General features: G+C 47.2%; 3 protein-coding genes across 3 annotated transcripts; 2 read left to right on the top strand and 1 right to left on the bottom strand.

Moving 5' to 3' along the window:
* The first annotated feature begins 16,363 nt into the window (after window positions 1-16,363).
* Window positions 16,364-20,118, top strand: LOC124701442 (ubiquitin-conjugating enzyme E2 4-like). Its single transcript, XM_047233501.1, has 6 exons — window positions 16,364-16,548; window positions 16,633-16,712; window positions 17,090-17,204; window positions 17,320-17,372; window positions 17,482-17,610; window positions 19,798-20,118. Exons 1-6 carry the CDS (start codon window positions 16,505-16,507, stop codon window positions 19,932-19,934), a joined length of 558 nt encoding a protein of 185 aa, XP_047089457.1. The 5' UTR covers window positions 16,364-16,504; the 3' UTR covers window positions 19,935-20,118.
* Window positions 20,119-20,804: 686 nt separating this feature from the next.
* Window positions 20,805-22,915, bottom strand: LOC124695614 (30S ribosomal protein S16-2, chloroplastic/mitochondrial-like). The gene is made up of 3 exons (XM_047228441.1): window positions 22,753-22,915; window positions 22,021-22,066; window positions 20,805-21,287 (listed from the first exon to the last, which is right to left on the bottom strand). The coding sequence occupies exons 1-3, from the start codon at window positions 22,883-22,885 to the stop codon at window positions 21,056-21,058; spliced, it is 411 nt and encodes a 136-aa protein (XP_047084397.1). The 5' UTR covers window positions 22,886-22,915; the 3' UTR covers window positions 20,805-21,055.
* A 1,010-nt stretch (window positions 22,916-23,925) lies between these two features.
* Window positions 23,926-25,029, top strand: LOC124694681. The gene is made up of 2 exons (XM_047227638.1): window positions 23,926-24,357; window positions 24,713-25,029. The coding sequence occupies exons 1-2, from the start codon at window positions 23,926-23,928 to the stop codon at window positions 24,857-24,859; spliced, it is 579 nt and encodes a 192-aa protein (XP_047083594.1). The 3' UTR covers window positions 24,860-25,029.
* Window positions 25,030-27,147: the final 2,118 nt, after the last annotated feature.

Genomic DNA, 27,147 nt, shown 5'->3' with positions numbered 1-27,147 from the left:
ATTGTTAGGTCCCGTGCGGTCACTACTAGTTGCTTTGCCCTTTGGGGCTTTGTCATCATTAATGACCTTCTTGTTCTTTTCTTGAGCTGGCTTCTCCTTCTTGTAGTTGTTCTTCTTGTGGGTCTTGGGAATATACCCAAGTCCATACTTCTTATTGTTTGACCTTTGCTTACTCAAAAGGTCATCCAATCCCATTTTATTCTTGGAGATAGTGAACTTGGCTAGTTCCGTGGTCAACCTAGTATTCTCTTCAAGAATAGTTGCTTGTTCACAAGTAGAGTCGGTGGGATAATAGTTGAGACCATATTTGGTTACCAAAGATTCAATATATTCATTGGTGTCAACATATAGATATATTTCTTCTTTTAATTTAGCATGTTCCTCAACAAGTTTAGCATGTTCACAAGTAGATGAGGTAGAGGAACTAGCAACATTTTCAGCAACAATGGGATCACTGAATGATCCAAGAGCCTTCTTATAGGTATCTTGGAGTAGGCCATGGCTCTCTCCAAGTTTCTTGAGCTCATCCTTAACAAGCTTGTTAGCCTTTTCAAGATGGTCAAGATCCTTAGTGAGAGAAGAATGAGCAACTTCAAGCTCCTTCTTTGAAGCATCCAGCTCTTGGGCCATTAATTGAGCCCTTTCAATAGTTTCTAGGTCCTTAACTTTATCTAGTTCAAATGTTTCAACTAGTTGCTTAAGGCCTTGAGATATGCACCTTTCGTTTTTCAACTCTTCTCTTAGGAGATTGAATCTCCGTTTCTCATCTTTCATAAGAGATTCTAGACTCATCCCTTTCAGTGAGGGAGTCCATCAAGAAATTGTTGACTGCCAAAACCCACCGGCGGGCAGCGGCCTTGTCAACACTGTAGAGCCGGGAAGAGCCTAGAGCTGCGGCTGGCTGAGACCCCTCCGAGCGACGGCCCGCAATGCTCTTCTGGTCACACGCGGCGTTGCGAAGTGCAAGGGCGTGCCACCTGACCTATACCTGGTCGGGGAAGGTGATGAGGATGCCTCGCTTAGTTTCTGCAGGGCATACATGTAAACGTTAAATACGAGCCTCGATCGGCTCTCAGGTTATCCTGTGAATCGGCTCAAAGAGCCGATCCACCCATGATCCGTACGGGGTGCACGAATACTTGGTGATCCTGCTTGATCAAGATGAAGCTAATGAGATCTACGACGATTTAGGGTTTTCACCGCATAATCGGATCATCCTACTCTAGGTTGGGCCTTGCGGCCACGCACGGTGCTCGTAAGCCGATCCTAAACAAGGCCAAAAACCAACATGAAGTTGATCCTAGGAACATCCCGTTTAGGACTTGCGAACGCCACCCTACGTGCCACTTGGAACCTCCCCCTTTGTAAGGCCTAACTATTGCGGATATTAAACTAATCCTTGTAGAACAAGGAGCAATCGTAACGGATCGGATCTACTAAATAATGATCAAGCGGGGTGCCGCCCCCACACCGAGATAGGCGTGAGGGCGGCTAGATATGCAAGGGTTGCACTACGTAAGCATGCTTAAACGAAGAACAATGCTAACCCTAACACATCTAATGATAACTACGTTGCTCGCCATCAAAAGCGCTTCGGTACGAGCAACGCATGAACAACGTGGGGCTTGTGCTTGCCTAGATCGCAAGATGCGATCTAGGCAGCATGTCGCTTACCGATAGAAACCCTCGAGACGAAGGAGTTGGCGATGCGCCGAGATTGGTTTGTTTTTGGGGTTGAACGTGAGTTGTTGTTTATTCCATAAACCCTAGGTACATATTTATAGTCCAGGGGACTTTCTAATGTGGGCGTGCACTAAACCGTGCACGAGTAAGATTCTATCTCTTATCTAAAATAATAAACTACTAAATAAAGATACACGGGCAATTCAGCCCAAAACCCTTCGTGCCAGGCCGCTTTAGAAATCTTCCACATGTAATCTTCCAAGCCCGGCCCACCTCTGGATTTGTCTAAAATCTGGTGATAACACATGCCCCCCTGGTTTTGGAAATAACATTTCCAAAATCATTATGCTTTCCCTTCGAAGGGTCATGTCGTGGCGAGAGCGAGCCGTTACGACATCCGTCATCATTATGCCCTGTCTTCTCGGCTTCTCTAAAAATTCGACGGCTTTAGCATCGATCCCTTGGAAGCTGTAATGGCATTAAACCTTCACCGAGATTTCTCATTATTTAACCGTGCCGATCGGTTAGCTCTCTCTATCCTCTATTCCATCCCAGCTATCGGCACCAAAAAACCCTCTCCTCCTGTAGCAATGTCTTCCTCTTCCTCTTCCTTCTCAAAACTCTTCCCCCAATCTTCGCCGAAGAAGAAGAACGAGGGCAGCCTCCACCCCGCAGTGAATCCCTTCTCCTCCGACAAGGAGGAGAAAGAAGGAGAAGCGGCGAAGGCCAAGGCCTCCCCTTCCGCCCGGCTCCCGCCGAAGAAGCGCCCCCGCATGTGGGCGGACAGCGAGGACGAAGATGATGACGAAGAGGAAGAGGAGGAGGATGACTCCTCCTCCTCCATCGGGTATCCGCCGACCAAGCGCTTCCGCTCCGGGCGGACAGCGAGGATGATGATGATGACGAGGAGGAAGAGGCTCCGGCCAAGGGCTGGGGCAGCAGCGACGAGGAGCTCCCTGGGAGCGGCGCCGACGACGTCGACGGCGGCGATGACGAGGACAGCGACGACTAGTAGTATAGGACTAGTAGTAGCAGTGCACTAGGCACCAGATCCCTCTTTTGAGAGCCATCGGCTCTTTCTTGTAAAGCCGCTCCTTGGAATTAATGAAATTGTTCTTTCCATTCATCCTTTAATCGCTCCAATTTCATTCCCTCCGTTTGTCATGCTAAGACCGATAGCAACGCGTCGGACTTCTTTCCTTTTCTTGCGGCAACGGCACGGTCCAAACCCTGTACTAGACGACGGCTTTTCCTTCCCGAGTTCCTCCACCGAGACGACCATGATGCAGCCGCGGCCGAGGTGACTCTAATCGGCTCTTAAAAACGGGGCATCTTCCGGGCTTGTTGCCCCCGAGTCTTAGCCGAGGCAAAACAGAGCTGTATGGACCTAGGCTCGATCATGTCTGAGGGAGCTCCTTATGCCGAGCTAGCCGATTTAAACATACATCGGCTTCCCAAAGCAGAGAGCCCTCAAGGTGAGCTGCCCCCCGAGTTTCTTCAGTTCCTGCCGGCCAGATAGGCTCCTTTCCTTTGATGGACCTGATGCAATCCATCCTTGACCTGATCCGTCCGCCCATGCTGCTTCTGATATTGTTCTTGAAGAGAGGATCCGAGCTTCCAAACTGCTCCATTGAGGAGTTCCTTCATACAAAATCTCCCTTTGTGCTCCATTGACCCTCTGATTTTGTCTTAAGTCGATGCCTGCTGCATCGGCTGTGCTCGAAAATTTTCGAATTTTCACTTTTATTACGGCCGACCTGTGCATCGGCCCCCATATTCCAATACCCATCACCGAAATGATGAGATGCTTCTTATTCTACACCAGGTGCCCCCGAGCCGATTCTGTCAAGAGAATTGATGGTATCGGCTCTGTTGGATAACATGTTGAACCCGGGCGAGAATGGTGGGTGAGGATAATTTTGGCCGATTGCTGGAATCGGCCTCCACGTTGCTTGCTCGTTGAAGGTTTTGTAAGTTCCCTTCATAAATTTTTTGGGGCCGATCACAAGGATCAGCCTCTCCTGGTTTGCTCATTGGTTTGATCTTGCTACTTGGTCAGGCTGGATGAAACCAACCCAACCTCTGACTTGATGCGCTTGTTGTCGTCCACCTTGAGTGCTCCGTAGAGTCGTGGAGCGCTACGCTCTGTCGGCAAGACGAGTACCATGTTTGTGCCAGCCGATGTCTCATCATCGGCTTTCCTCTGTTTAGGGCGCCACTCCATTTTCCGTGGGCGACCCTCTTCATCCGAGGGTTCGGCCGAACCTTTGCAGCCGGATCAGGCCGTGCCTTCCTTAGCGTATGCAGGTACAACCTTTCGGCTTCCTCCGGGCCGCGCAATCGCTGAACCCTGCGCTTTGGGAGCAGGCTGAGTCCGTCGGGGCACCACCTTGGCCGGTGGTACCTATCTTCTTCCACTTCTCCCTCGTCTTCCGAATCCTCAAGATCTGCCCAACGAGGTGACTCGGCGCGTTTGCTTTGTGGCGGGAGAGGCCCTAGGCGCTCGAACACGGACACGTTGGCTGCCTCCTTCTTCTTCTTGTTGCATTACGGGCAATTGCCGATTGTGGGCAATCGGCTCATTCCTGAATCCCGGCGGTGTACGAAGAAGGGGCGGTCCCAATGTCCGGCGTTGTCATCTTGCTCCCTTGATGCTTCCGTGGCACGGCGCTCGTGCTCCTCCTCATCGCGATCCTGCCGACGATATCTTCGGCTTCTCTAGCCGGACGATCTCCTCTATCATCGTAATTGGACCGTCGGCGTTGGTCATGCTCGACTCACATATTTGTTGAGGAGGTGATCGGAGAGGGGTCGGCTGATATCTTATATTCTTCACCTCTCCCTCCGTGACATAGCGCTTGCCATCATGACGGAGCCGATCGCGTGGAGCGGCCTCCTCTGTATCCTTGCTATGAGAGCGGCTGCCCTCATCTCCATCTTTGCCGAGTGGTTTCCGGGTCCTACCATGTTGATGCTTGAACGAGGGACCCGGCTGGCAACCTTCGGGGTAGGTGATTTCTACCATGTTAACGGCGGGGAAGGGTTGGGTGTCGACCTTCATGGCGTACTTGGTTGAAAATTAGCCGCCCCTTCTCTATCGCCGCTTGGATGTGCGACGCCACACCGGCGGTCGTTGGTGGCATGGGAAAGCGAGTTGTGGAATTTGCGGTACGGCTTTCCGTTTAGCTCTTTCGCCGTGGGGAACTTGAGACCTTCGGGAATCGTCAAGCTGTTTCTCCTTGAGCGAGGAGGTCGAAGATTTGTTCGGTCTTGGTTACGTCAAAATCAAATCCCACAGGCGGCCACTGGTGGCTTTACCCATTTGCGAGGCCACGGGGGTTCCCCCTGAGTCCACTCGGCCACTTGCTATCTCTTGGCCTCCCGTAGGCACTTCATCTTCCTCCGTATCGACCATAACTACGCACGCTTGAACTTGTCTTGGTACGGAGTCGGGGTGGCGCTGTTCATATGCTGATAGTTTCGAACCATGTGCGCCGGCGAGGGATAATCTGCTTGGGAGGCCATGTCCTTGAGCTGTGTTGCGAGGCCTGCTACTTGCCAACTCGGTTGCTTCCTTTTCGGTTATACGAACCGAATAACATCGGTTCCTAAGATTCCTGAAGCGCTGGATGTATTCTGTCACCGTTTCCCCGCGCTTCGACGTAGTTGTGCTAGATCGGCAATGCCGGACTCGGAAGCTTCGAATGGTATTGCATATGGAGCTGTTCTTCCAATTGCTTCCAAGGCTGGATGGAGTTTGTCGGCAAAGAAGTGTACCATCCAAAAGCCGATCCCGTGAGGGACTGTGAAAGAGCCTCACGCGTAGCTGATCCGACACCGAAGCCGGTCCTAATTGAGCCAAATATCGGCCGACGTGCTCGATGGAGCTGGAGCCATCCGATCCACTGAATTTAGAGAAGTCAGGGAGCCGATATTTAGGTGGCAGCGGGATCATCTCGTAATCGTCGGGGTACGGCTTGGAATAGCCGACTGCCCTTCTTTTCGGCATCATGCCGAGTCGGTCTCTCGGTATGGTGCGATCGATCCACTTGTGCTGGCCGTAGGAGTTGCACTGCGAAGATTCGCCGGGGTGGCGTACTTGGCCTGCCACGTTTGCTTTTCCAGCTACGAGCCATCTGCAGGGAGCTGGGCTCGGGAGTTTCGTCGGTGTGGCGTATTTAGTTAGCCACGTCTTCTCTGTCGCCGACGTTCCTCCTGTCTTCGCCGGAGTCCCCGATGTTGTGGCCTGGTTTGTGAGTGCCCAGTCACCACAATCCGGCACGTACATGCACGCGTATCCATGAGGGATCTCCTTAGGCGCCTCCATTAAGAGCCGGTAGTCACTAGGGTCGCCACCAATCCTGTAGACGAGGAATGCCGGTGTAGTCGGCACTTCGGCGGGTGCTGCCAACGCATATGGCAGCGGTGGACGGGGCTCGGAATGGCAACTCTCCTTGATGAGTCCCGAGAGCTGGTCCGACGGCGAGTGCGGTGGCTCATGATCTCTGGATCACGCGCGGAGCGACACGCTCCAACACGTTGACCAAGTTCTCGAGTGGCGGTGTAGTGAGTGAGCCACCGGGTAGTTGATCTCTGCCGCGGACCCCGGTGCGTTCCTCCGACGGGGTAGAGAGGTCTATCCCATCGAGCGCACCTTGCGGTGAGAACCCCTTCCATCCGATGCCACCGGAACGGGTTCTGCGAAAAGAGCCGATGAGGTCGGCTTCGAGGGTAGCCTTGATCTCGTTGTATTGCTTCTTGAGGTCGTCGGGCGGATCCTCGTAGGTGAGCGGCGTGCCGTCCGCCATCTCGGATGTAGATGGCGATGTGGTTGATGTAGACGATTGTCCCACCGGGCGTGCCGAGAATGTGTTGATTGCCAAAACCCACCGGCGGGCAGCGGCCTTGTCAACACTCGTAGAGCCGGGAAGAGCCTAGAGCTGCGGCTGGCCGAGACCCCTCCGAGCGACGGCCCGCAATGCTCTTCGGTCACACGCGGCGTTGCGAAGTGCAAGGGCGTGCCACCTGACCTATACCTGGTCGGGAAGGTGATGAGGATGCCTCGCTTAGTTTCTGCAGGGGCATACATGTAAACGTTAAATACGAGCCTCGATCGGCTCTCGGGTTATCTCGTGAATCGGCTCAAAGAGCCGATCCACCCATGATCCGTACGGGGTGCACGAATACTTGGTGGTCCTGCTTGATCAAGATGAAGCTAATGAGATCTACGACGATTTAGGGTTTTCACCGCATAATCGGATCATCCTACTCTAGGTTGGGCCTTGCGGCCACGCACGGTGCTCGTAAGCCGATCCTAAACAAGGCCAAAAAACCAACATGAAGTTGATCCTAGGAACATCCCGTTTAGGACTTGCGAACGCCACCCTACGTGCCACTTTGGATCCTCCCCCCTTTGTAAGGCCTAACTATTGCGAGATATTAAACTAATCCTTGTAGAACAAGGAGCAATCGTAACGGATCGGATCTACTAAATAATGATCAAGCGGGGTGCCGCCCCCACACCGAGATAGGCGTGAGGGCGGCTAGATATGCAAGGGTTGCACTACGTAAGCATGCTTAAACGAAGAACAATGCTAACCCTAACACATCTAATGATAACTACGTTGCTCGCCATCAAAAGCGCTTCGGTACGAGCAACGCATGAACAACGTGGGGCTTGTGCTTGCCTAGATCGCAAGATGCGATCTAGGCGGCATGTCGCTACCTGATAGAAACCCTCGAGACGAAGGAGTTGGCGATGCGCCGAGATTGGTTTGTTTTTGGGGTTGAACGTGAGTTGTTGTTTATTCCATAAACCCTAGGTACATATTTATAGTCCGGGGGACTTTCTAATGTGGGCGTGCACTAAACCGTGCACGAGTAAGATTCTATCTCTTATCTAAAATAATAAACTACTAAATAAAGATACACGGGCAATTCAGCCCAAAACCCTTCGTGCCAGGCCGCTTTAGAAATCTTCCACATGTAATCTTCCAAGCCCGGCCCACCTCTGGATTTGTCTAAAATCTGGTGATAACAGAAATCAAACTTGACAAGAGCATCACCACGAAGAGTGCATCTAACTTTGAAAAGACCTTTAAGAACAACCTCTTCATCTTGATTATCATTTTTATCATCATCAAGAATGCTAGATAAAGAAGGTGGGGATTCCATTACCTTTGCTTCCCTTGCCATAAGACAAGAGCCAATGATCGTAGAGGAGGAAGAGTCATCGGAGTCATCATCATAAGTCATTATTGCCATGAAGGATGAACCAATAACATTTGGAGTAAAAGACTCGTGGAATAATCCTTGGAATAGTCATATGTGAAGAGTGACCTGGGTTCTGAGAAAGCCAAACTAGCCACTCCAGCCTCCTTCTCCTCATCTTCTCCCTCTTCATCAGAAATGTACTCATTACCAACAAAAGCTCTTCCCTTGTTCTTCTTGTATCGCTCATTTATTGGTTTTGGCATCAATCTTGGCTTGACACCTTTTGACAAACTTTGGCTTGTCTACCCTCTTCTCATAAGGGCACTCATTTGCAAAGTGATTATCTTCATCACAGTTGTACCACGTTCTCTTCTTCTTGTACTTCTTGACAAAGAAAGCAAAATCGGTGCCAATGTCACTCGTTGAAGTCATCTCCTCTTCTTCTTCGATCTCATAGACTTCTTCCCTTTCTTGAACAGCCCTAGCCTTCAAAGCAAGGTTGTGGGAGGGACCATCGACACGGTTCATCACCATGAGTCTTTCTCCTTCCTTGGCCATGTTGTCATTTGCAGCCACATAAGAGACAAGATCATACGCGGATAGATCTGCTTGTTTGGTGAGGATTCACAAATTTAGGGCAAGGTTGGTGTCCTTCTGTTTGAAAGCAATCATGGAAATGACCTTGGACTTTATGAACTCTTCATTCATTTCAAATCCATCATTGTACTTATCCCATCCAAGGCATTTGACCTTCACTCGAAGAGCTCCAAGTCTTCCATAGGCCTTAGCAATAGTCTCTCCTTCCTTGATCATAAACAAGGTAGCCTCAGTCTTGGCTGACTCATAAAGAGACTTTTGAATAAGATTGGTTCCCTCTTGGAGTACTACAATCCTATCCCAAAGCTCTTTGGCTGAGTCAATGTCACTGACTTGATCAAGCAGCTTGCGGTTGATGCCACTTCTAATTTTGTCACATGCAGAAGCATTGAGTTGACGGTTGTAGAATTCGGTGGAGGTCAACCTAATGGGATCTTGTGGCTTCGGTATCCATCAACAATGATCTCCCACATCTCCACACTGCAGCTGCGAATATGAGACTCCATAGAAGATATCCAAAAGGAAAAGTGAGTTCCATCAAAATGGGGAACATTCCCACTGTGGTTTATATGAGGCATGAGTGAAGTGTTTTTAGGATAGTCATGATTAACTTGGTTGTAGGACTCAGCACGGGCAACAAGACCACTAGTAGTCCCACCACTTAGGTTCTTAAGCATGGCACTCATCTCTTCCATTTGGTTATGAAGATCATCCTCCTTTTTCTTTTTCTCAGCTTCATATGCTAAGAATCTGGATTTCATCTCCTTAACCGAAAGGTTAGAATCTTCATCCAAACCCTCGAATAGTTTATCCATCTCACTCTTAAGGCTGTAAGGCCCTTAAAAAGAGTCCAGGCTGTGATACCAATTGAAAGTTCAGAGATGGTAAACCTAGAGGGGAGGGGGTGAATAGGTTTCTACAAATTTTAATTCTTTCTTTGCAGTATTAGTCTTTGCGGAATACAAATATAAGCCTAATACAAACTAGGTGAGGCAACCTAGATGATAATACAAGTATCTCAAGCACGAAGGCTCTCACAGCATATATAACACAAGTAAAGAGTTCGGTTAGGGATAACCGAGAGCACGCGGAGACGAAGATGTATTCCCGTGTTCTCTTCCTTTGCAAGAAGGTACGTCACATTTAGAGAGGTGGGGATCCCACGAAGGATTTCCCAACGCCACGAAGGCTCACCTTCTTCTCCGAGTCTATCCCACAAAGGAATAGCTCTTTCACTTGTGGTAGACTTTGAGGCAGCCTCCAAACCTTCACAATCCTTATCGGAGCAAATCCACAGCCCGGATGCTTCCGGGTAATTTTGCCCACCTAGGGTTTCCAAGAAACCCTAGATAGCAAGTCTCTTCAAGAATACAAGGGGGAAATGAGTTTTGGCTCGGTGAGACTATAGATCAAGACCTCCTCTAGCTATTCCCCGGAGGGATTTGAGTTTGGGTGGAGGAGGAGGGAGATCCGAAGGTTTTGGTGCTTCCAACAATGGAATATGAGAGAGAGAGCTCAAGAACAGAATATAGGCAATGCCTAAGTGTTCCGAGCTAGGTGAAGGGGTATATATGGCACCACTTGAAATCCAGCCATTGGGAAAGTCCATGTCAGCATTTTGGTCGAAGAGGCCGGTCTGCCGGGCCAGCGCCGGGCCAGGCGGTGGCACACCCGGTGTCGCCGGGCTGCAGACCAAGCCAGCCGGCAGCCGCCGGGCGTGGCGCCAGGCATGCACTGAGTGGACACGACAGTATTTTGGAAGTCCTCCGGTGCGGGAGCCGGCGCCACCGGGCCATACGCCAGGCCATCCGGCAGAAACCGTATGTGGCGCCGGGCAGGCACCGGGCGAAGCTGGAATACACCCTGGACAGTGCCCGGTGGGCACCGGACCAGGTGCCGGCCTGAAGAGAGAAAAGGCGTCCCCTTTTCTCATCGAAGTGGGGGGGTCTCCCTTCACCTTCTTGTTCCATTGATAACCATTATGCTTGATAAACTAATACCTGAGAATAAATTGTAGGCATGTATTAGTCCAATACTCTAGCTACGGTGTCATTGTTACCAAAATAATGGATAAGGGTAAAATACCCTTACAACGGAGATTAGGGCCGCCGGAGAGCGCATCGGCCTTGGCACCATCGACATGGCGCACGAGGCCCCGCGCGTGTTCGACACGGCGGCTCAACCGCTCGAGCCGGGACTTGAACTTCCATGACGCGAACATGTGGAGATCCTGATGCGCCCACGGACAAAGAGAAGCGGCGCCACCGCACGCGATTGCGATGTCTCTGCCACGTCGAGGAAGACGAGCACGCTAGGGCGGCATGGGTGACCTACTCCCCGAAGGACGTCGACGCTCTGGGGACCTTCTATGCATCAAGGTGGAGAGGAAGGCTACTCGGGCGACGAAGAGGGCCGACAAGGCAGCGCGCTGGTAGTTCATCCTCACGCAGGAAGCTGGTTCGACGAGGATCATACACAACAGCGATCGTTGGCTCGACCTCTTCTTGTCTGCCTCCATCGATAGCTCAACCGACAACGACAGCTATGGCGAGTTCTAGTTTATTTTTATTTTTCATCTATTGTATGAACTATGAACCATGCAATATATTTTATTTATTGTCTTCTTATTTGTGTTGTTTGATCTCCGTTTGACGCACTTTTTTTTTTGGAAAAAAAGTGTTTGTGCCACGGTATTAGACTAACCACAATGCAAGTATCATAAGTAGTATCATACATGCCATGTTGGCAAAAATCTGATGTGGCACACCAATTAATGAGCTGAGAGATGAAAGTGGTATCATAATACGATACTGTATCATAGCATATAAAACTAATTTTTTTTAATGGCAAACACACCATGTACACAAATTTGCATTGAGATTCTACAAAACATTAAATATAATGATACTATGATAATATTTTATGATACTATGCATTATAGGGTAGTATAATGTATGATACATCCCATTGTAACTAGTTTTATACATCCTCTAGTGAAGAGCCGCACGCGCTTTAAACACTAGACCACGCTTTAAAATAGTTTCAACACGCACCTTTTTACATCGCCTATTTGATTCCCGTGACGGAATCTATATATTAATGCAATCATCTTATGACGTCCTTTATTTACAATCATGGAAAAAAATTGCGCGCTATTTCGACGCTTATAGCACGCTATAGCGTTTCTGGACATGCCACGCTACATCATTTCGGCGCTATAATATGTTATAACGCGCTATTAGCGCGTTATAGCACGCTAATAGCGTATTTTCCAGGCGACGCTATTTTGTTATAGCGCGCTATTTTTTTCCTTGTTTACAATCACCCAGCTGCACCGTTGCCCCCCCCCCCCCAACCCCAAATCGGTCGCCTCCGCCGCTGAGCCGCGCCGCAACCGATGATGCCGTCCCAGCGCCGCTAACGAGCCAGCAGCGGCTTCCATGGCATGCAGTTGCACGCCTCCGGCCATTGGGAGACCGAGATCATGCGTCGAGGCAACCATCTCTAGTTCGGCACGTTCGAGACGCCGGAGCTTGCCGCCCGCGTGTTCGACGGGATGGTGTGGCAGTTCGACAGCCCGCACGGCCCGCTCAACTTCAGGAAGATGGAGAGCTGCGAGGAGGCTGAGTTCCTCGCGCCGCCGTTCGAGGTGGTCTGCTGCGATGAGGACCACGCCGTCCGTCGAGAGTACATCCGGTTGGTCATCCGCCAATCCGACAAGGTGGACTTGGCCGTGTACCGCCCCACGCACCAGGAGCACGCCGTGGCGGAGCTAGAGTACTACGCGCAACTGTCCATGCAGCAACCTCTGTGCCGTCCTCTATCGGCCAGTCGGCGGCCGGTGCATCATCATCTACGCCATCCTCGATCACCATCACGGATTTGAGCACCGAGATGGACACCGAATGGTGGGATGATCTCATCCGCGAGGTCGACGAGCAATCATCCAACGAGGATGATGGTTTCTGGACTAGTGTCGGGTGTCTAGCGTCTATTGTCGAAGTGCCAAAGTGTCAGTGTGAACTGTGTCTATATCAATCTATGGATGTATGAAGTATCTGCGTCGAGCTATGGATGCTTAATTATATGTCAGATTTCAAATTTCATTTGAAATATGCCAAAGTTTGAATTTTTAAACCAAGTTTTGTAGCTATGGTGATGTAAAATACATCATCTCCGGGAGCTCTTTCAGAGGAGAGGTGATGTATTTTACATCATCTGACTTTTACGTGCAAAAATAGGTGACGTAAAAAAAACAAAAAAAACCTGATGATGTAAAATAGTACTACCTGTGTCCACAAAAGGATGTCTTAGATTTATTTAAATTTGGATGTATGTAGACACTGTTTAAATTTGGATGTATGTAGACACTATTTAGTGTATAGATACATCCGAATTTAGACAAATCTAAGACATCCTTTTATGGCATCCGAATTTAGACAAATCTAAGACATCCTTTTATGAACGGAGGGAGTACATTACATGGCATGTACTATTTTACATTATCTCTTGGAGATGCTCTCACGGCCCTGTCTAGATGCAAATTCCCCACGCGTCAATGACACCCAATGGCATGGATCGTGCACCAGAAAATGTGCTAAGTAAAATACAATGTACACTTGTACTATAATAATTTTTTTTTTGACAATCAATACCACATATATTCATAATAACAAATAGTACATGGTAGAGATACACGAGCTGTCTCCAGCGATTACAAAATAAAGTCTAAAAGATACTAGCAAATCTTCGAGGTCTTCAAACTCTTTCTTCTTCCAAGATATAATTTTGTACTTTTCTGAAGGCAGCCAAAGATAGATAACAAACCATAGACCTGTAAATACCAACGAAGGTTCTCCCATAATTTTAATTTGAGCCGCAATGCTAAGGCTGCGTGCACGCGCGCAACCATTAAAGTAGTCAATCAACATCGGCAAGAGTACCAACACCAGTATGTCAGGGAATAAAAACCGATCGACGTTGATGGAGAGCCGAGAATACGAATCACCATTGTCGAGGACGTAGCAACCGGGACAAGAACTGCGAGGATAATCCTCCTCGCGGCAACCATGAGAAAAGATCCAAGATCGATGCGGCGAAGTAAGATCCGAACACTCATACCTAGATAATTGTAATCTTTCAGCACCACCATTGACGTCGGGAAGGAGATCTCGTCGTCGAACGAAAGGCCGAAGATCACTTATTGCAGACGATGCCATCTCCATTGCGGGGAAACCAACAAGAAAACGGCGACCAAAATTCTAACATAGACTACCGAAAAGACTACTTTTATTGAAAACTCCACTCATAGATCGGGTTCCCCACTCCTCCCGACGCCGGCAAAGCCGGCCGGTGGAGGGGGAACCGATCTATGGAGGAGGCTGAGTAGGGGCGGCTAGGGCTTTTCTCAAGAGGCGGCGGCTACAGGGACTGAATTGGTTCTAATCTAGAAACCCACTTGTACGACCCGGACGTTCGGAACCTGGCAACGCGCGAGGTCAAAATCGCCGTCGTCTATGCATGCCGCGAGATTAGGATGTAATATAGCGTCTAATCAATACGTGATTTACTTCCATTTCCGTCTGTCGCATACTCAGCTCTATACATGGGCATGCGTGTACGCTACTGGACGAGCAGTTAACGACATTTATTCGCATGTGCAGGATAGTACCATGCCACTTAATTGCGCGCTCTGGTGTACACCCATTAACAGACTAATTATGATTCTGACTGGTCAAACTAAGACTAATTAGTGCTATAAAAAATGCAGCAACAGAAAATTAAGCGTTCACTACGTAACAATTAGCATGACATGAAGTTGATTTTCGAGTTCCTCCGTAGAGAAATACCAAAGACTCCGATTTGTCCATTGAAATTAGAACCCTCTATTTACAAATCATATTTGTGCGTTTTTCACATTGTTGCAAAAACTCATTAGCAATTTAAACATCAAGATAAAATGTTGAATGTTATAAGATGCCATTTTGTACTAATCTAAAATGGACATTTTGTACTAATGGTTTTCTTTTATAATAGTATTTTGAAACTTTTTTAAAAAATATGGAAATATCCATTAGCAGTTCTTCCAATTAATCAATGATGGAAAACATGAAATTTGTTAACGCAGGATCATTTGGATCGGAAGAAAAGATACACATTCTTTTGTTACCGCATGACCATTTGGATCAGAAGAAAAAAATACTAAATTGGAATGAGATCAAAGGAAATCAGTATCATTTGGATCGAAGAAAAGATACCGCATGACCATTTGGATCAGAAGAAAAAATTTAAAAGAAATTACTAAATTGGAATGAGATCAAAGGAAATCTGTACAAATACAACCCAGCGGAGAGAACACCAAAAGAAACACAGTACTGCTGAGAGAAACGAGAGACAGACGACTCCGCGTACAGATTGATTGGTGGCTTCTTCGGCACGGACCGGCACCGCCGCCGTGGTGGGTCTTGCTGGCTGGGCCTCTCGGCTGATGAAGACGAAGCCAGCGCCGTCTCGACTCCGCGACTGCGCCCCGCCGGAGCCCTCCACAAGATCGGCCAGGAAATCCTCCTCCTCTGCCCGAGCTAGCCCGCAGCGCGGAACTGCCGCCGTGGTGGGCATCACCGTCGGCCAGGAGGCGCGCGTGCCGGCGAGTATCTGGACGCGGGCCAAGCTCCGCATCGACTCACCATTGATGACCGATGCGTTCCCGTGGCCGCGCTCGCGCCTGCGCCAACGGGACTCGAGCCAACCACCGCAGGTAAAGAAGATATGCTGCTGCTCCACAAAACAGCAAGAACTAAAAATTAATTCAGCAAGAACGGAGGCGCTACCGGCGCTGCGTGGGCAGGGCCAGGCCGAGGCCGCCGCCGACACCTCCTGCATCTACGGAAGGAGCTCCCCGCGCAGGAGCTGGAGGCAGAGGTCAATTTGTCCAGAATCTGCAAGAATCGACCTGGTCTGGCCGGCGATGGTCATTCCCACCGAAATCTGCCAGAATCGATGGATTCTGGGGCCGGCGGCGGTCAACCCGGGCTCGGGCGGCACGGGCGCAGCAAGGGCGCTGGAGCTTCGATGCGGATGCGGGCGGTGCGACCACATGCTTGGGCGGTGCGGCATGGCATGGCACGGGCGTGGCCGAAATCGAGCTCGAGCGGCGAAGTGCGGGTTCGAGCGGCACGACACGGGCGCTGCCAAAATCGAGCTCGAGCGGCATGGCACGGCCACGGGCGCGACCGAAATCGAGCTTGAGTCCCAAGCGTTGAGGAATAGGTGAGGGGGAAGGAGAGTTGGGGTCCGGTGGCATGGTGAGTTGCTTGGTTTGGGGAGGGAGAGTCTTCAGCTGAACGGGGAGGATAGCTTTGTGAGAGACAACTTGCTGTCGATTGAGTTAATGTAAAGCAGTTAATGTAAAGTGTGTTGTCAGATATACGTTACAGATACAAAATATATACAGATGGAATACGTATACCGTCAGACACGCGTTGCTCTCTGATTGGACTTGTTTTCATCCTCGGGTAGTCCCGGGTTCCGTTTGGTGTTTTCGCCCACTTGTACCATAATATTCTTTGTAGAAAGACATGAAAAAGAAAATCAGAAACTCAACATCGAAAGCCGGGAGTTTTGGCTGGGACAAGAAAACGTAGGCCGTACTCCACTCGGGGACGGGAAGTTATTTTTCTATGACGGTTTCAAGATAAATCTTGGAGTAGTACCAATGTTTCAGCACTAAGAAAACTTTATAAGTAGGGAAATTTCCCGAGATTAATTAGTAATTAAATTGAAGTGTGCTAACCATCCATCCCCAGCCTATACCAATATACACCAGTTTCCCCTGGATCCATCCATCCTTCGTCTTCCCGTCTCCGTGCGTGGCCTTGTTGTTGTCCCTTTCCCCTGCCTGTGCTTTCCTCACCTCCTCTCCTCCTCGCCACAGGACGGACACCCGACTCGATCTTCTCCATCCCTCCCCTCCCCTCTTATCTCCAACTACGCATCTCCGCCTTCCCCCAAGATGTCCTCTCCGAGCAAGCGCCGGGAGATGGACCTGATGAAGCTGTGAGCACGGCGGACCCCTTCTTGGATTTTCTTGGATTCTGATGCGGGATTCCGGCCCTGATCTGGATTTCTTGGTGCTTGCAGGATGATGAGCGACTACAAGGTCGAGATGGTCAATGACGGGATGCAGGAGTTCTTCGTCGAGTTCCGTGGGCCGAACGAAAGTACGGACACGGTTTCTTCTTCTTGTTCTTGTCGCACATAGCCGGCCGATTTCGATTCACTTCTCTACTAGAGCGATTAGTACCCCGTAGCTTCCGATTTCCGAATCTAGACGGAACTAAACGTGTTCCTGGGCCTCTTCTCTCCACGTCCATTGTTCTTTAATACAATTGTTGCCTGTTGCTTATGCTGATTTAGCTTAGGAACGACGGCAGGTTCCTAGATCTCCAAGCTTAATTTTCACTTGCAGGTTTCTCTTTTGTATGATGCCTTCATCAGTATCTTATTATCAGCTGTTGTTAAGCTTCAGTCATGTTTGCAAAAAACTAAGATGAGCTCCTGCCGCACTGCTTGATCGGTGTTCCGCTGAATTTAACAGGTCTCTACCAAGGAGGCGTATGGAAGGTTAGAGTAGAATTGCCTGATGCGTATCCTTACAGGTCTCCTTCGATTGGTTTTGTCAATAAGATATATCACCCCAATGTTGATGAACTGTGAGTATATCATCTCATTCAGTTTCTTTTTTCTTCTCTTATATGCTCACTTCGATTCAAACGACAATAACTACTCCTGTTTCCTAACCAAATCTTGGATGGATGCAAAATGCAGGTCTGGTTCCGTCTGTTTGGATGTCATTAACCAGACGTGGAGCCCAATGTTTGGTAAATTTGTTCTTTCTATCTTACTGTTTCTGTTGATGGCACTGCTAATCACCTTTCTTTGATTATTTACAGCAATCTCACCTTTCAACCTATCTGCCTCATTTTGCAGATCTTGTCAATGTATTTGAAGTCTTCCTACCGCAACTCTTATTATACCCAAATCCTTCCGATCCATTAAACGGAGAAGCTGCTGCACTGTTGATGCGTGACCGCCCTGCTTATGAACTAAAAGTCAAAGGTGACCATGTTTACTTAACACGCATAACAGTGTTATCCGTATCTATTGATTATCTTCAGTCTTTGCACTCTTTTCCAAAGTAGTAGAAAGGGCGAATCCCCCTCTTTTGTTATACATGGCGGCCATTCACTCCTGTCCTTTTAGTTTACCATGCTAAGTTCGTTTATACAATAACCAATACCAAGTAATATAAACATGTTAAAGAACAATTTCAGACATCCTCCTGACTTCCGTACAGGTTTTAGTCTTTGCACTCTTTTGCAAAGTACTAGAAAGGAAGAATCCACCCCTTTTGTTATACATGGCGGCCTTGCACTCTGACCTGCCCTTCTAGTTTACTATGATAAGTTCATTTATACAATAACCAATAACAAGTAATATAAACATGTTAAAGAACAATTTCAGACATCCTCCTGACTTCCGTACAGGTTTTAGGTAAGAAGCTTGCAAAGATTATTGGTTTGTATAAGGTGTTCTGCTGTGTGTTTGGATAAAGGTTCTACAAAGACATATTTTGTTTTTGAGAGAATTGAAATCTAACTTACTATATAGGTTATACTGCATACTATTGATAAGAAGAGCAGTATGTTGCCAGAGACTATCAGTTGTTGATTAGAGGACGAAAATTATTCGTAGTTTGAGTAGGCTTCAGATCAGTAAGTGCATACAGTAAGTTTTAAACTAGGTTTCAGATCCGTAAGTGCATACCGTAAGTTTTAAACTTGCTGGTATGGTGTGTGGTTACCATACATTGGTTCGAGTAGGTAAAAATTGTAGTTTGTGGTACCAAGAGAAGTTTGTGTAATTATAATCTGTGCTTGGATGTATCTCATGTAGAAATCGACATAGAAGTTTGTTCTCTAGGAAATTGCTACATAAAATTTGCTAGCTGCTCATTTCGCAGATGCCCAAGTCTAATATCCTAGCTTTTATGTATAAATTCAATGCACGTAATGGTGATTTGTAGACTACTGTTTGCGAAAAAAATAGTTAGACTACTATTTAGGGTGTTGGTTTGTTTCTAGGTAAGAAGCAGCCAAAGATTGTTGGTTTGTTACAGGTGTTCTATTTTTTCCAATTAAAGTTCCTATAGAGAAATCTGAATTTGCACATTGATTGCAGTGGCGTCGCTAGGAATTTCAGAATTGGCAAGCTGGTATTCATTTTGCCGAAATTGTCGCTGTTTTGCTAAAATCGTCGCTGTTTTGCCAAAATCGTCGCTAGTGTGCCAAAATCATTGGTATTCTCATGAATACCTAGGAATAGCCCTAGTGCCGCCCTTGATTGGTTGTAATAGATACTATTTGACTACTGCATTTTATTCTCGGGGACTGTATCAGATGTTGACTAGAGGATTGAAATGATAGGGGTCCAGCAGAGAAATAATTCAATCCCCACAGGGTATATAATCTGTGTTGCTTGCTAACCATATCTTAGCTGCAGTAGGTAAAAAAAAAATTTGTACCACGAGATGTTTGTGTAATTATAATTTGTGTATGGTTTTATCCCATTTAGAAATCAAAATACAAGTTTGTTTATGGGAAATACATAAAAAAGCTGAACTGGTTGCCCATTTTGCCGATGCCCAAGTCTAATATCCTAGCTTTTATGTATATTGTTTTATTCATGTAAGGTGATGTTTAGCAGCATAAGACTTTCACGTCCTCAAATAATTAGGAAACTAGCTCATAGCTGGGATTGTTTAGTCAGCATGGGAGGGTACATTCTTTTGAGCAACTGGCAGGGGCGCTGCCTATTAATTAAGTTGAAAAGAAAACGTCCAAGCATCGTGGCATGTTTTATAAGAGACACTGAAACCCTGAAAAACTCTAAAAAAGATTTCTTATTCTGAATGTGTGATCATGAGCTGATGTGATAGATAGGTTGTAATCATAAAAGGTCTCAAGAGAAACATGCTGTGGATCTGTTTTGCTTATCTAGGAACCTAACCTGGTATGTCAGGCTTGCCGAGACAGTAACTCATTTTGCTGGTGCAGATCATTTGCTTTTAGGATCTGGAGACACTTGGTATAGAATACAGTGTTTTTAATCATGTCACCAAATCAACTTTACTGAGATTTGTTCTTTCTATCAAATAGTGCTTGCAGCATTCATCAGAAGATACTATTTTCCTAACAAAGTGGGGGTTGCCTCAAAAGCTGAATTATATTGCTCATATTTCTGCAGAATTCTGCGAAAAATATGCTAAACCAGAGGATGCTGGTATAGCTCCAGAAGATAATTCGAGCGACGAAGAGCTGAGTGAAGAAGATGACGACGACTCCGGTGATGATGAGCCCATAATGGGCCATCCAGACCCCTAGTCAATTTGTGGCCTACTTCTGGAGCTTAATTCCTGTAAAATGTTTATTGCAGCAACTGCAATTAAACAGTCTGTAGTTCGTCCTCCAAAGTCTGAATGCTATGTAAATAAGTGCACAGTCAGTGTTTCTGTAATGTTTACGCCCAGCCTCAGTTTACACATTTAATTTGCAGCAGTACTTACAATTTCCCGGTTTGAAATGCATGGTTGCTCTGGATTTGTTTCATTCGAAAGTGAATTCTCTGTCACGGCACTGTTTGAAATGCAAGAATTTTGGTCGGATCCTGTGGGGGCTGAATTTTTCTCTGCCTCAGCCTGTTTTGGTTGAGGAATTTTTGTTGAATCCTGCTGGGAGTGAACTGTTTTGGGATGGAATTTTGTGTTCCAAAACCGTACCTAACTTTTTTTTAGAACAAAAAAAATCCATACCTAACTTTTTTTGTTGTTGAGAAACTAAAAATCCATACCTAACTGGATGAAGGGCTGAGCGAAGAAGATGACAATGAGTAGGGCGACGATAGCCAATACTGGGCTAATGACGTGTTTATGGTGCTTAACTCATACATAATGTTCATTGCCCGATTTGTTGCCGAACAAGTTGTCGTGGATATTCTCAGCTATGAGGTCCCCGTTCACAGTGGCGCACAGCAGGAAAAATCATACAGGAACTTTCGAGCATATGTTTGTTCACTAGTATAGCTATAAGGTAATCTGTCCAGGCAAGTTGGTCATCAGATAAAGCATCAGGTATGATTAGATCACACAACAGGAAAAATCATACAGGAACTTTCGAGCATATGTTTGTTCTCCACAAATGGTTATGGTTCAGCACTTAACTTGAAGATTATTTGTCAACTCGGGCATCCAAAAAGAACTCAGAGAAACTCATTGAAGGATGCCTTTCATAGTCCATTTAAAAAAATCAGAATTACGAGACAACGTAGTAGATAGGAGACAGTTAACTCATGGTGTAGCATTTCCAAAAATGCAAACAAGGAGTTACATGACTGAACTGTTGCCACATTGTACACTACCTAGTATCTACTCATCATTTTATCACAAGAACACGAAACAAGTTCTTTCGTCCCGCAACACCATGCCATATGCAAGAGCAGAAAATTATCACGCATCCAGCGTAGGTTCTTCAGCATCACCTTTGGTAGCACTGGGATCATCAACAACTGTGACACCTTCAAGGTCCAAGGGACGCCCAGTCATCGGGTGAATGAGGTTTCTATCACGAGGTCCACCCTTCTGGCTCATAGCTAGCAACGCAGGAGGAGGAAGAACTCCAGCGCGGAAGAGGATACGCTGCACGGGATCTGATGGCTGTGCCCCAACAGACAGCCAGTACCTATACATAACAAGTACAGTTGAATGGCATCAATCCAGTTATACCATGTAATGTAGTCTTGCAACGCAGGCGGAAAAAATAGCATATTGGTAGCAAATACGTACTTCCTCTGTTCACTAATATAAGACGTTTTGGCAATATATTAGGGAACGGATGGAGTACTTATCAAGCACATTTTACACAAGTGTAACCACTAAATTGTTACTCTTTAATTTTTATTATGTAATTTTAGTCTCCAAGGGAGGAAGGCAGCAAGGATAGAATGAGTGTATAATGCTTCAAAAATCAAGAGGCATAGTGCAGCAGCTCATAGTTTCAGTTTTCTTTGTTTTTGTTTCATCCTGAAAATTACTATTATGTAATTTTGTTCTCCAAGGGAGGAAGGCAGCGAGCATAGAATGAGTGAATAATGCTGCTTCAAAAATCAACAGGCATAGTGCAGCAGCGCATAGTTTCAGTTTTGTTTCTTTTTGTTTACCTTCTGAAAATCCTCAATGATACAATTGTACTGCCTCATGGAACGATTACTGAATCACCGAAATTATTATTAGGTTTTAGCCTCTAAAACGGACAACCGCCACAAAGACTAATACTATAGTAACTTAATATTACCAGGATGAACAAACAATGACAGTTCTAGAGTAGGTGCAGCAGAAAGCTGCAATATGTGTAATTTTCTCCGAACAAACAAGAATCTGCAAATTAAAAAATCAGGAGCAACCACAGAACTTACTTGACCCGGTCGAATTTCAGCCCCATCCTCTTGCCACCATCCTTCCCTGCAAACAGGAACAGAAAAGGCACATCTTTTCTCATCAGCTAATATCCAGTTACTACTAAAGCTCCAACCCACCAAAAAAAGCGCATCACAAATCCTTTGTTCTAGGCAACCATTTGTCAAGTTCTCTGATTGAAGAAGTAGCATTTAAAAAATACGGCAAGAATGTACCCTGCTCATGATGCAACTGCACTCCCATTTTTTAAAGAGTAGGCCTAGGCCCTGCGTTAAATTAATAACTGCACTCCCATTTGACTGTAGGAACACCCATGCGATTGGATTGTTAAGTCGTTTCCAACAACAAGAACACAGAACAAAGGATTGCACGCACAGTGCCTGATTAGTCCATTTCATAGACTGCATACTGCATGAACTGTGTGAATTATGTGTCTTGGATTAATTCAAACTTGGTTCCGACTGAATGGCTTTTCTTCAGGTGTGCGTGCCGGGTTAAAAACAGACACGTATGAACAATTGGGGAATGACCACTCTCATGCACCCAACTACCCAAGGTATACTACGTACTTTCCGGTGACTCCAGCGCACCAGTGAAAGTGGTCTTGTATTGGTTTATGTAGTTGGAGTACCGATCAAGGAGGTGATTCTTCAAGTATGAATTCGAGGTTGGGCGGGTATGCACGACCGGATCGACCCAAAAGGTAGGAATGAATTCGAGGGAGGCCTAACCTGGGAGCGGGTTGTAGTAGCCGAGGACCTCGAGGTGCTTGCCGTCGCGTGGGGAGCGGCTGTCGGCGGCCATGACCCGGTAGAAGGGCCGGTTCCGGCAGCCGAACCGCGCGAGCCGGAGCCGGACCACCATCTTCCTCCTCGCCGCCTTCCCCTTCTCCGAGTGAGGCCGTTCAGGAAGAAGGGCTTTAGTTTTTAGGTCAGCGTGCTCTTTCCCCCGTCCTGGGCTAGGCTGGGCCTATCCTAAGTTGTTGCAGGAATTTGGGGCGTTCTCTTAGTAGGCTCGTGATCTAAATTTGGGCCGTCGGTTATGGGCTGGTAAATTTAAGCCTTCATTTCCACACAGACAAAAAGGGGGTCACTAACGTCTCAAAAAAAAAGTGGGTTAAAGCTTCATTTGATGAATTTACATTCTTTGCACAGAACGAAGTTCATATCTGAAAGGGGTAAAAGGTGACACAACCTATCAGTAAAATTGTAAAAGTATCTTTTCCGAAAAGAATCAGTAAAAGTATATGTGAGAGTTGCCAAAGACATGGGCACATAGACTAAAACACCAAGAGCTGGTTTTGTTGCGTGGATTTTCTCTGTATCTAGGAACTTTGCATCGTAGAAAATGTGGGAGGTCATGTGACCTAAAAGTCGCGTGTGCAATTAGATTCGTTACCAACAAGTCATTTGAGCATCGTAGCAGTAGCCTAGGCCCCGTCGTTTGGTTGTGCTTTTTTTTTTTGCGTTATCGGGGGTTGCGTTTGGTTATAAGCCTTTCCCACATTACCATGTCAGTTTTGTAGTGAGTTTACCAAAATGATCAGCACTACACATAAGATATTTGATAAAATAGCATTTTAAACAAAGCTAATATATAGCAAATAATCAACAACATAAACATAGTTCTAGTGAATTAGATCATTCCACCACGAGTTCAAAAAACTGCTCTTGATAGAAGACAACTCCATCAACCGAAGATTCCTACATACCACCTTCGCGAGCGGCGGCGGCGTGGGGCAGGGGAACGGAAAAAAGTAATTCTACATGCAAAAAAGTACCGTACGATACGTGTCGCGAGTATCATGGTTCGGTTGGTTAGCCACGCCGGTCGTCACGAGACTGGCTGAAACCGCATCACATCACAGTCACAGGCAGGTGTCCTCACGCGGGCCGGCGGCGAGAATGGCGTGGCCACCGTGCGCACTGGCCGTCCTCTTCCTCGTCGTCCTGGCCGGTCGAATCTCGTCGGCGGCAGGGGCGAAGCGGCACGCGATCCCGGACGACCTCCGCGACGTGGTGGACGACGAGGAGGACGAGGAGTGGCGGCACTGGGGCGCCCCCGCGAAACTCCCTGACCGGCCTGATCCGCCGCCGGACCTGTCGCGGATGGATCCCGCCGCGCTCCGGGCCGAGCTCCTCCGCGGCGGCCAGGCCGGGCCCTCGCTCGGCTTCGTCAAGCTCCGCCTCGGCGTCCGAAGGTCGCAGGAGGACGTGATGGGGATCGCCACGCGGTGGACCAGAGTGCTGCGGACCGGATCGGTGGCGGCGAAATTCGTGGCCGTCGATTTCGGGACGCTCATGTTCACCATGGAAAGAGGCCGAGACTTACGCGAGGTAGTAGCTCTTCATTCTCTGTTACGCAGCCACGCTTATTTTTCACCTGACACTACACAGTTTCCACAGATCATGAGTAATTTATTAATCAGATCCTGTTCAAAAAATATATATTAATCAGATACAAAATAAATGTCTTCTGATTGAACTACGGAATATAATTTATTAGTCAACTCAATACATAATAATTTTGAACAATTCCGTAGCAGCACAGTCGTTTTTTAAGGTTCCTTGTGCTCCTCGAGGTCTGAAATTCAGAGGAGCTACAATGCAGCATACATGCATCCTCGCTGCGGTTTCTTTCTTCTTCTTGTCACTCACTCTTTAGGATGATCATTTCCCTTTTCGTGTGTAGTTGAAAGAATTCATCCTGGGGCAACCAGAGGCCTACGAGTTCAAGATCGGGGACCAAGTTTTCCGGCGACCTGGAGACCCGCCATTGGAGCAGGTCATCGAGACGCTACGGAAGGAGAAGATGAATAAGTCTGAAGACGAACTCTAGGTTCAGCTATTAGCTCCTGGAGTCCTGGGTGCAGTTCCTGTGACACGCAAATTCCTTTGTTGTGCTTTCGTAGATTCTGTAGATCCTAATGATCTTTTGCAGTTCCGTGCGGGTAGCAGCTACCGACCAATAAGTGCAGGATAGATGCTGCTGCTAATTCTTTTTTAGAACTCGACACGATCAGAATATAACAAATAAGTGACCCTCTTTGTCGCAGAGATGTATAGATCAAACTTCCTACTAGTATAAGATTCCAAGCGTTTCTCCCTGTGGTCTGTGGAATTAATTAGTGAAGTAGAGTAATTACTGTGTTCTTTGAGAGTTATCAGTCTTGTGTTTGTCAGACAAAATTGCAATCTTCCCTCGCTGCGTCGTCTCTGTATAGTCGTCTCTACGGTTTGTTTGTTATTTCAACATACTATATGCTGTTTTGGCAAAACCGACGAAATGCCAATAAGTTCGATCCTTAAACCAAACACCCAAACAGGAATGTTTGATGCTAGAAGGACAGAAAGGGGTGCCGAGGTTTAGCAAGTTCTGAAGAAATAACCGACAGTTTCAGGCAGGGGCCTTTGCAGAAAGCAACAGTGACGGTGACTCACAACTGTTTATCAATCATCGATGGAGTGTCTCTGTCCGAGCCCAACGCGGTGCTTTTCTCTACAAGCCGGCCGCCGCCGCGTCGCCGCCTTTTCAGGAGCAGGAGCGGTGGCAGAGCGCGCAGGACCATGAGTCCATGAGGAAACTTGGCGCTTTGCCAACGTGTTTCCGAGATCCCACGTCTCAGGAACTAGTTATTTCCTGAAAGTAATCTCTGGAGACAAGAGACGGCGCACACGAACTCCTGGTGATGTACAGAGGCCCATTCACCGATCCTTTGTGCTGCATCATGGGATCCACGGATGATCGGTTGACTGAAGATCGTTCGATAATAGCTCAGATCAATCGTATGCCTGATGCGCCAGAGTGTGTGTGCAAGTGCAACTCCATTGATTTAGACAGCGAAATTCAGAGGCATTGCAAGATTCTGAAATTGAATTGTCTGCCATCTGATCTCCCGCGGTACCGCTGGGTCATTTGCTCCTGGGGCGGCCACCACCTTTGCCAAGCTACTGCAATCTGTAAAGAACACAGGGTTTTGGACCTGAGAGGCTGCTGCGAACGATGCCGACAAGAGAAGTGACTGTGCTTCTGCTTCAAGTGGTGAAGAAATGCCTAGGGACTTCGCCTGAATGAAAACATCAAAGTGTGTGCCTTGAAGTTTCGCTGTGTAGTAGACTCCTATCCCTGCAGTAGAGGTTGCGCTCGTTCTCTTCTTCTAGGCTGCATCTGCATTGAAAGTTCTGTGTTTACAACACAAGGCCGTACCATATTCCCGGGCGAGGCCAACTCCGGAAGAGTTGCCGGCCGGAGAGGAGATTGATTGATCGAGGCGGGGCCATACACACAACTTGCCACTGCAAAAAAAAAAAAAAAACCCTTATTCAGCAGATTTTTCGGACCAAGCTGTAGTAGCTTGCAAAAGTTTTTTGGTCGGCATATACTGCATTCGGGCCGACTAGATAACAACGAGGATAATTATGTGCGTTGACTAAGTCCATACCGACTCATTTTTTTTTAAATCTCAAAATATATTAACTCGAGTCAGCAAGCCGCCTCATTAAAAACCCCAGTCCCCGTAGACACCTGGTAAGGAAAAGAGTGCGTCAGAAACTTGCTGCTCCAAATCATAGTATAGTTACATCCTTCAGGATGGCCGAGAGAATAAAGCTAGGGGGTTCATCGACCCAATTACAAGAAGTTCTAGTATTGAGGCTATTCCTAGCAATTTCATGAGCTACAGTATTAGTCTCCCTTCTGCAATGAGAGAACTCCACATGTCTAATACTTTTAACTTGCTCAAAAATATCTGCATAGATGGCCGTTGCATCATTCCATATCCTTTCTTCTCCTATGCAAAACTGGATAACTTCAATTGAATCCGACTCTATCTCAATTGAATTAAACCCCATACGGTTCACCATAATGAGGCCATGCAAAACTGCCATTGCTTCGGCCATCATCGCTGAGCTCACATGCGGTATAAACTTTGAGGCTGCCGCCACACAATTTCCTCGGCTATCACGCAAAATTGCACCTGTTGCACCCGTGTGATTAACATCCAAAAAAGCCGCATCGACATTCAATTTAAGTTTTCGGGATAGAGGACTTAACCATATGTTCTTTTCCACATAATTCACTCGGGGTAACGATCTTCTTGCATTCTCCGTAATAGGCCTAATCGAGTT

Source organism: Lolium rigidum, chromosome 3 (assembly GCF_022539505.1).
Source record: "Lolium rigidum isolate FL_2022 chromosome 3, APGP_CSIRO_Lrig_0.1, whole genome shotgun sequence".
Taxonomy (NCBI): domain Eukaryota; kingdom Viridiplantae; phylum Streptophyta; class Magnoliopsida; order Poales; family Poaceae; genus Lolium; species Lolium rigidum.
Note: the sequence above shows the minus strand (reverse complement) of the source record. Positions and strands in the feature narration are given on the sequence as shown.

Coding starts and splice junctions, on each gene's coding strand:
- LOC124695614 (XM_047228441.1), bottom strand. CDS start 22,885: ATGGTGGTCCGGCTCCGGCTCGCGCGGTTCGGCTGCCGGAACCGGCCC. Junction 22,067..22,752: donor CTACTACAACCCGCTCCCAG/GTTAGGCCTCCC, acceptor TCCTGTTTGCAG/GGAAGGATGGTGGCAAGAGG. Junction 21,288..22,020: donor CTGAAATTCGACCGGGTCAA/GTAAGTTCTGTG, acceptor TGTTATGTATAG/GTACTGGCTGTCTGTTGGGG.
- LOC124701442 (XM_047233501.1), top strand. CDS start 16,505: ATGTCCTCTCCGAGCAAGCGCCGGGAGATGGACCTGATGAAGCT. Junction 16,549..16,632: donor GAGATGGACCTGATGAAGCT/GTGAGCACGGCG, acceptor TGGTGCTTGCAG/GATGATGAGCGACTACAAGG. Junction 17,611..19,797: donor TTATGAACTAAAAGTCAAAG/GTGACCATGTTT, acceptor ATATTTCTGCAG/AATTCTGCGAAAAATATGCT.
- LOC124694681 (XM_047227638.1), top strand. CDS start 23,926: ATGGCGTGGCCACCGTGCGCACTGGCCGTCCTCTTCCTCGTCGTCCTG. Junction 24,358..24,712: donor GAGGCCGAGACTTACGCGAG/GTAGTAGCTCTT, acceptor TTTCGTGTGTAG/TTGAAAGAATTCATCCTGGG.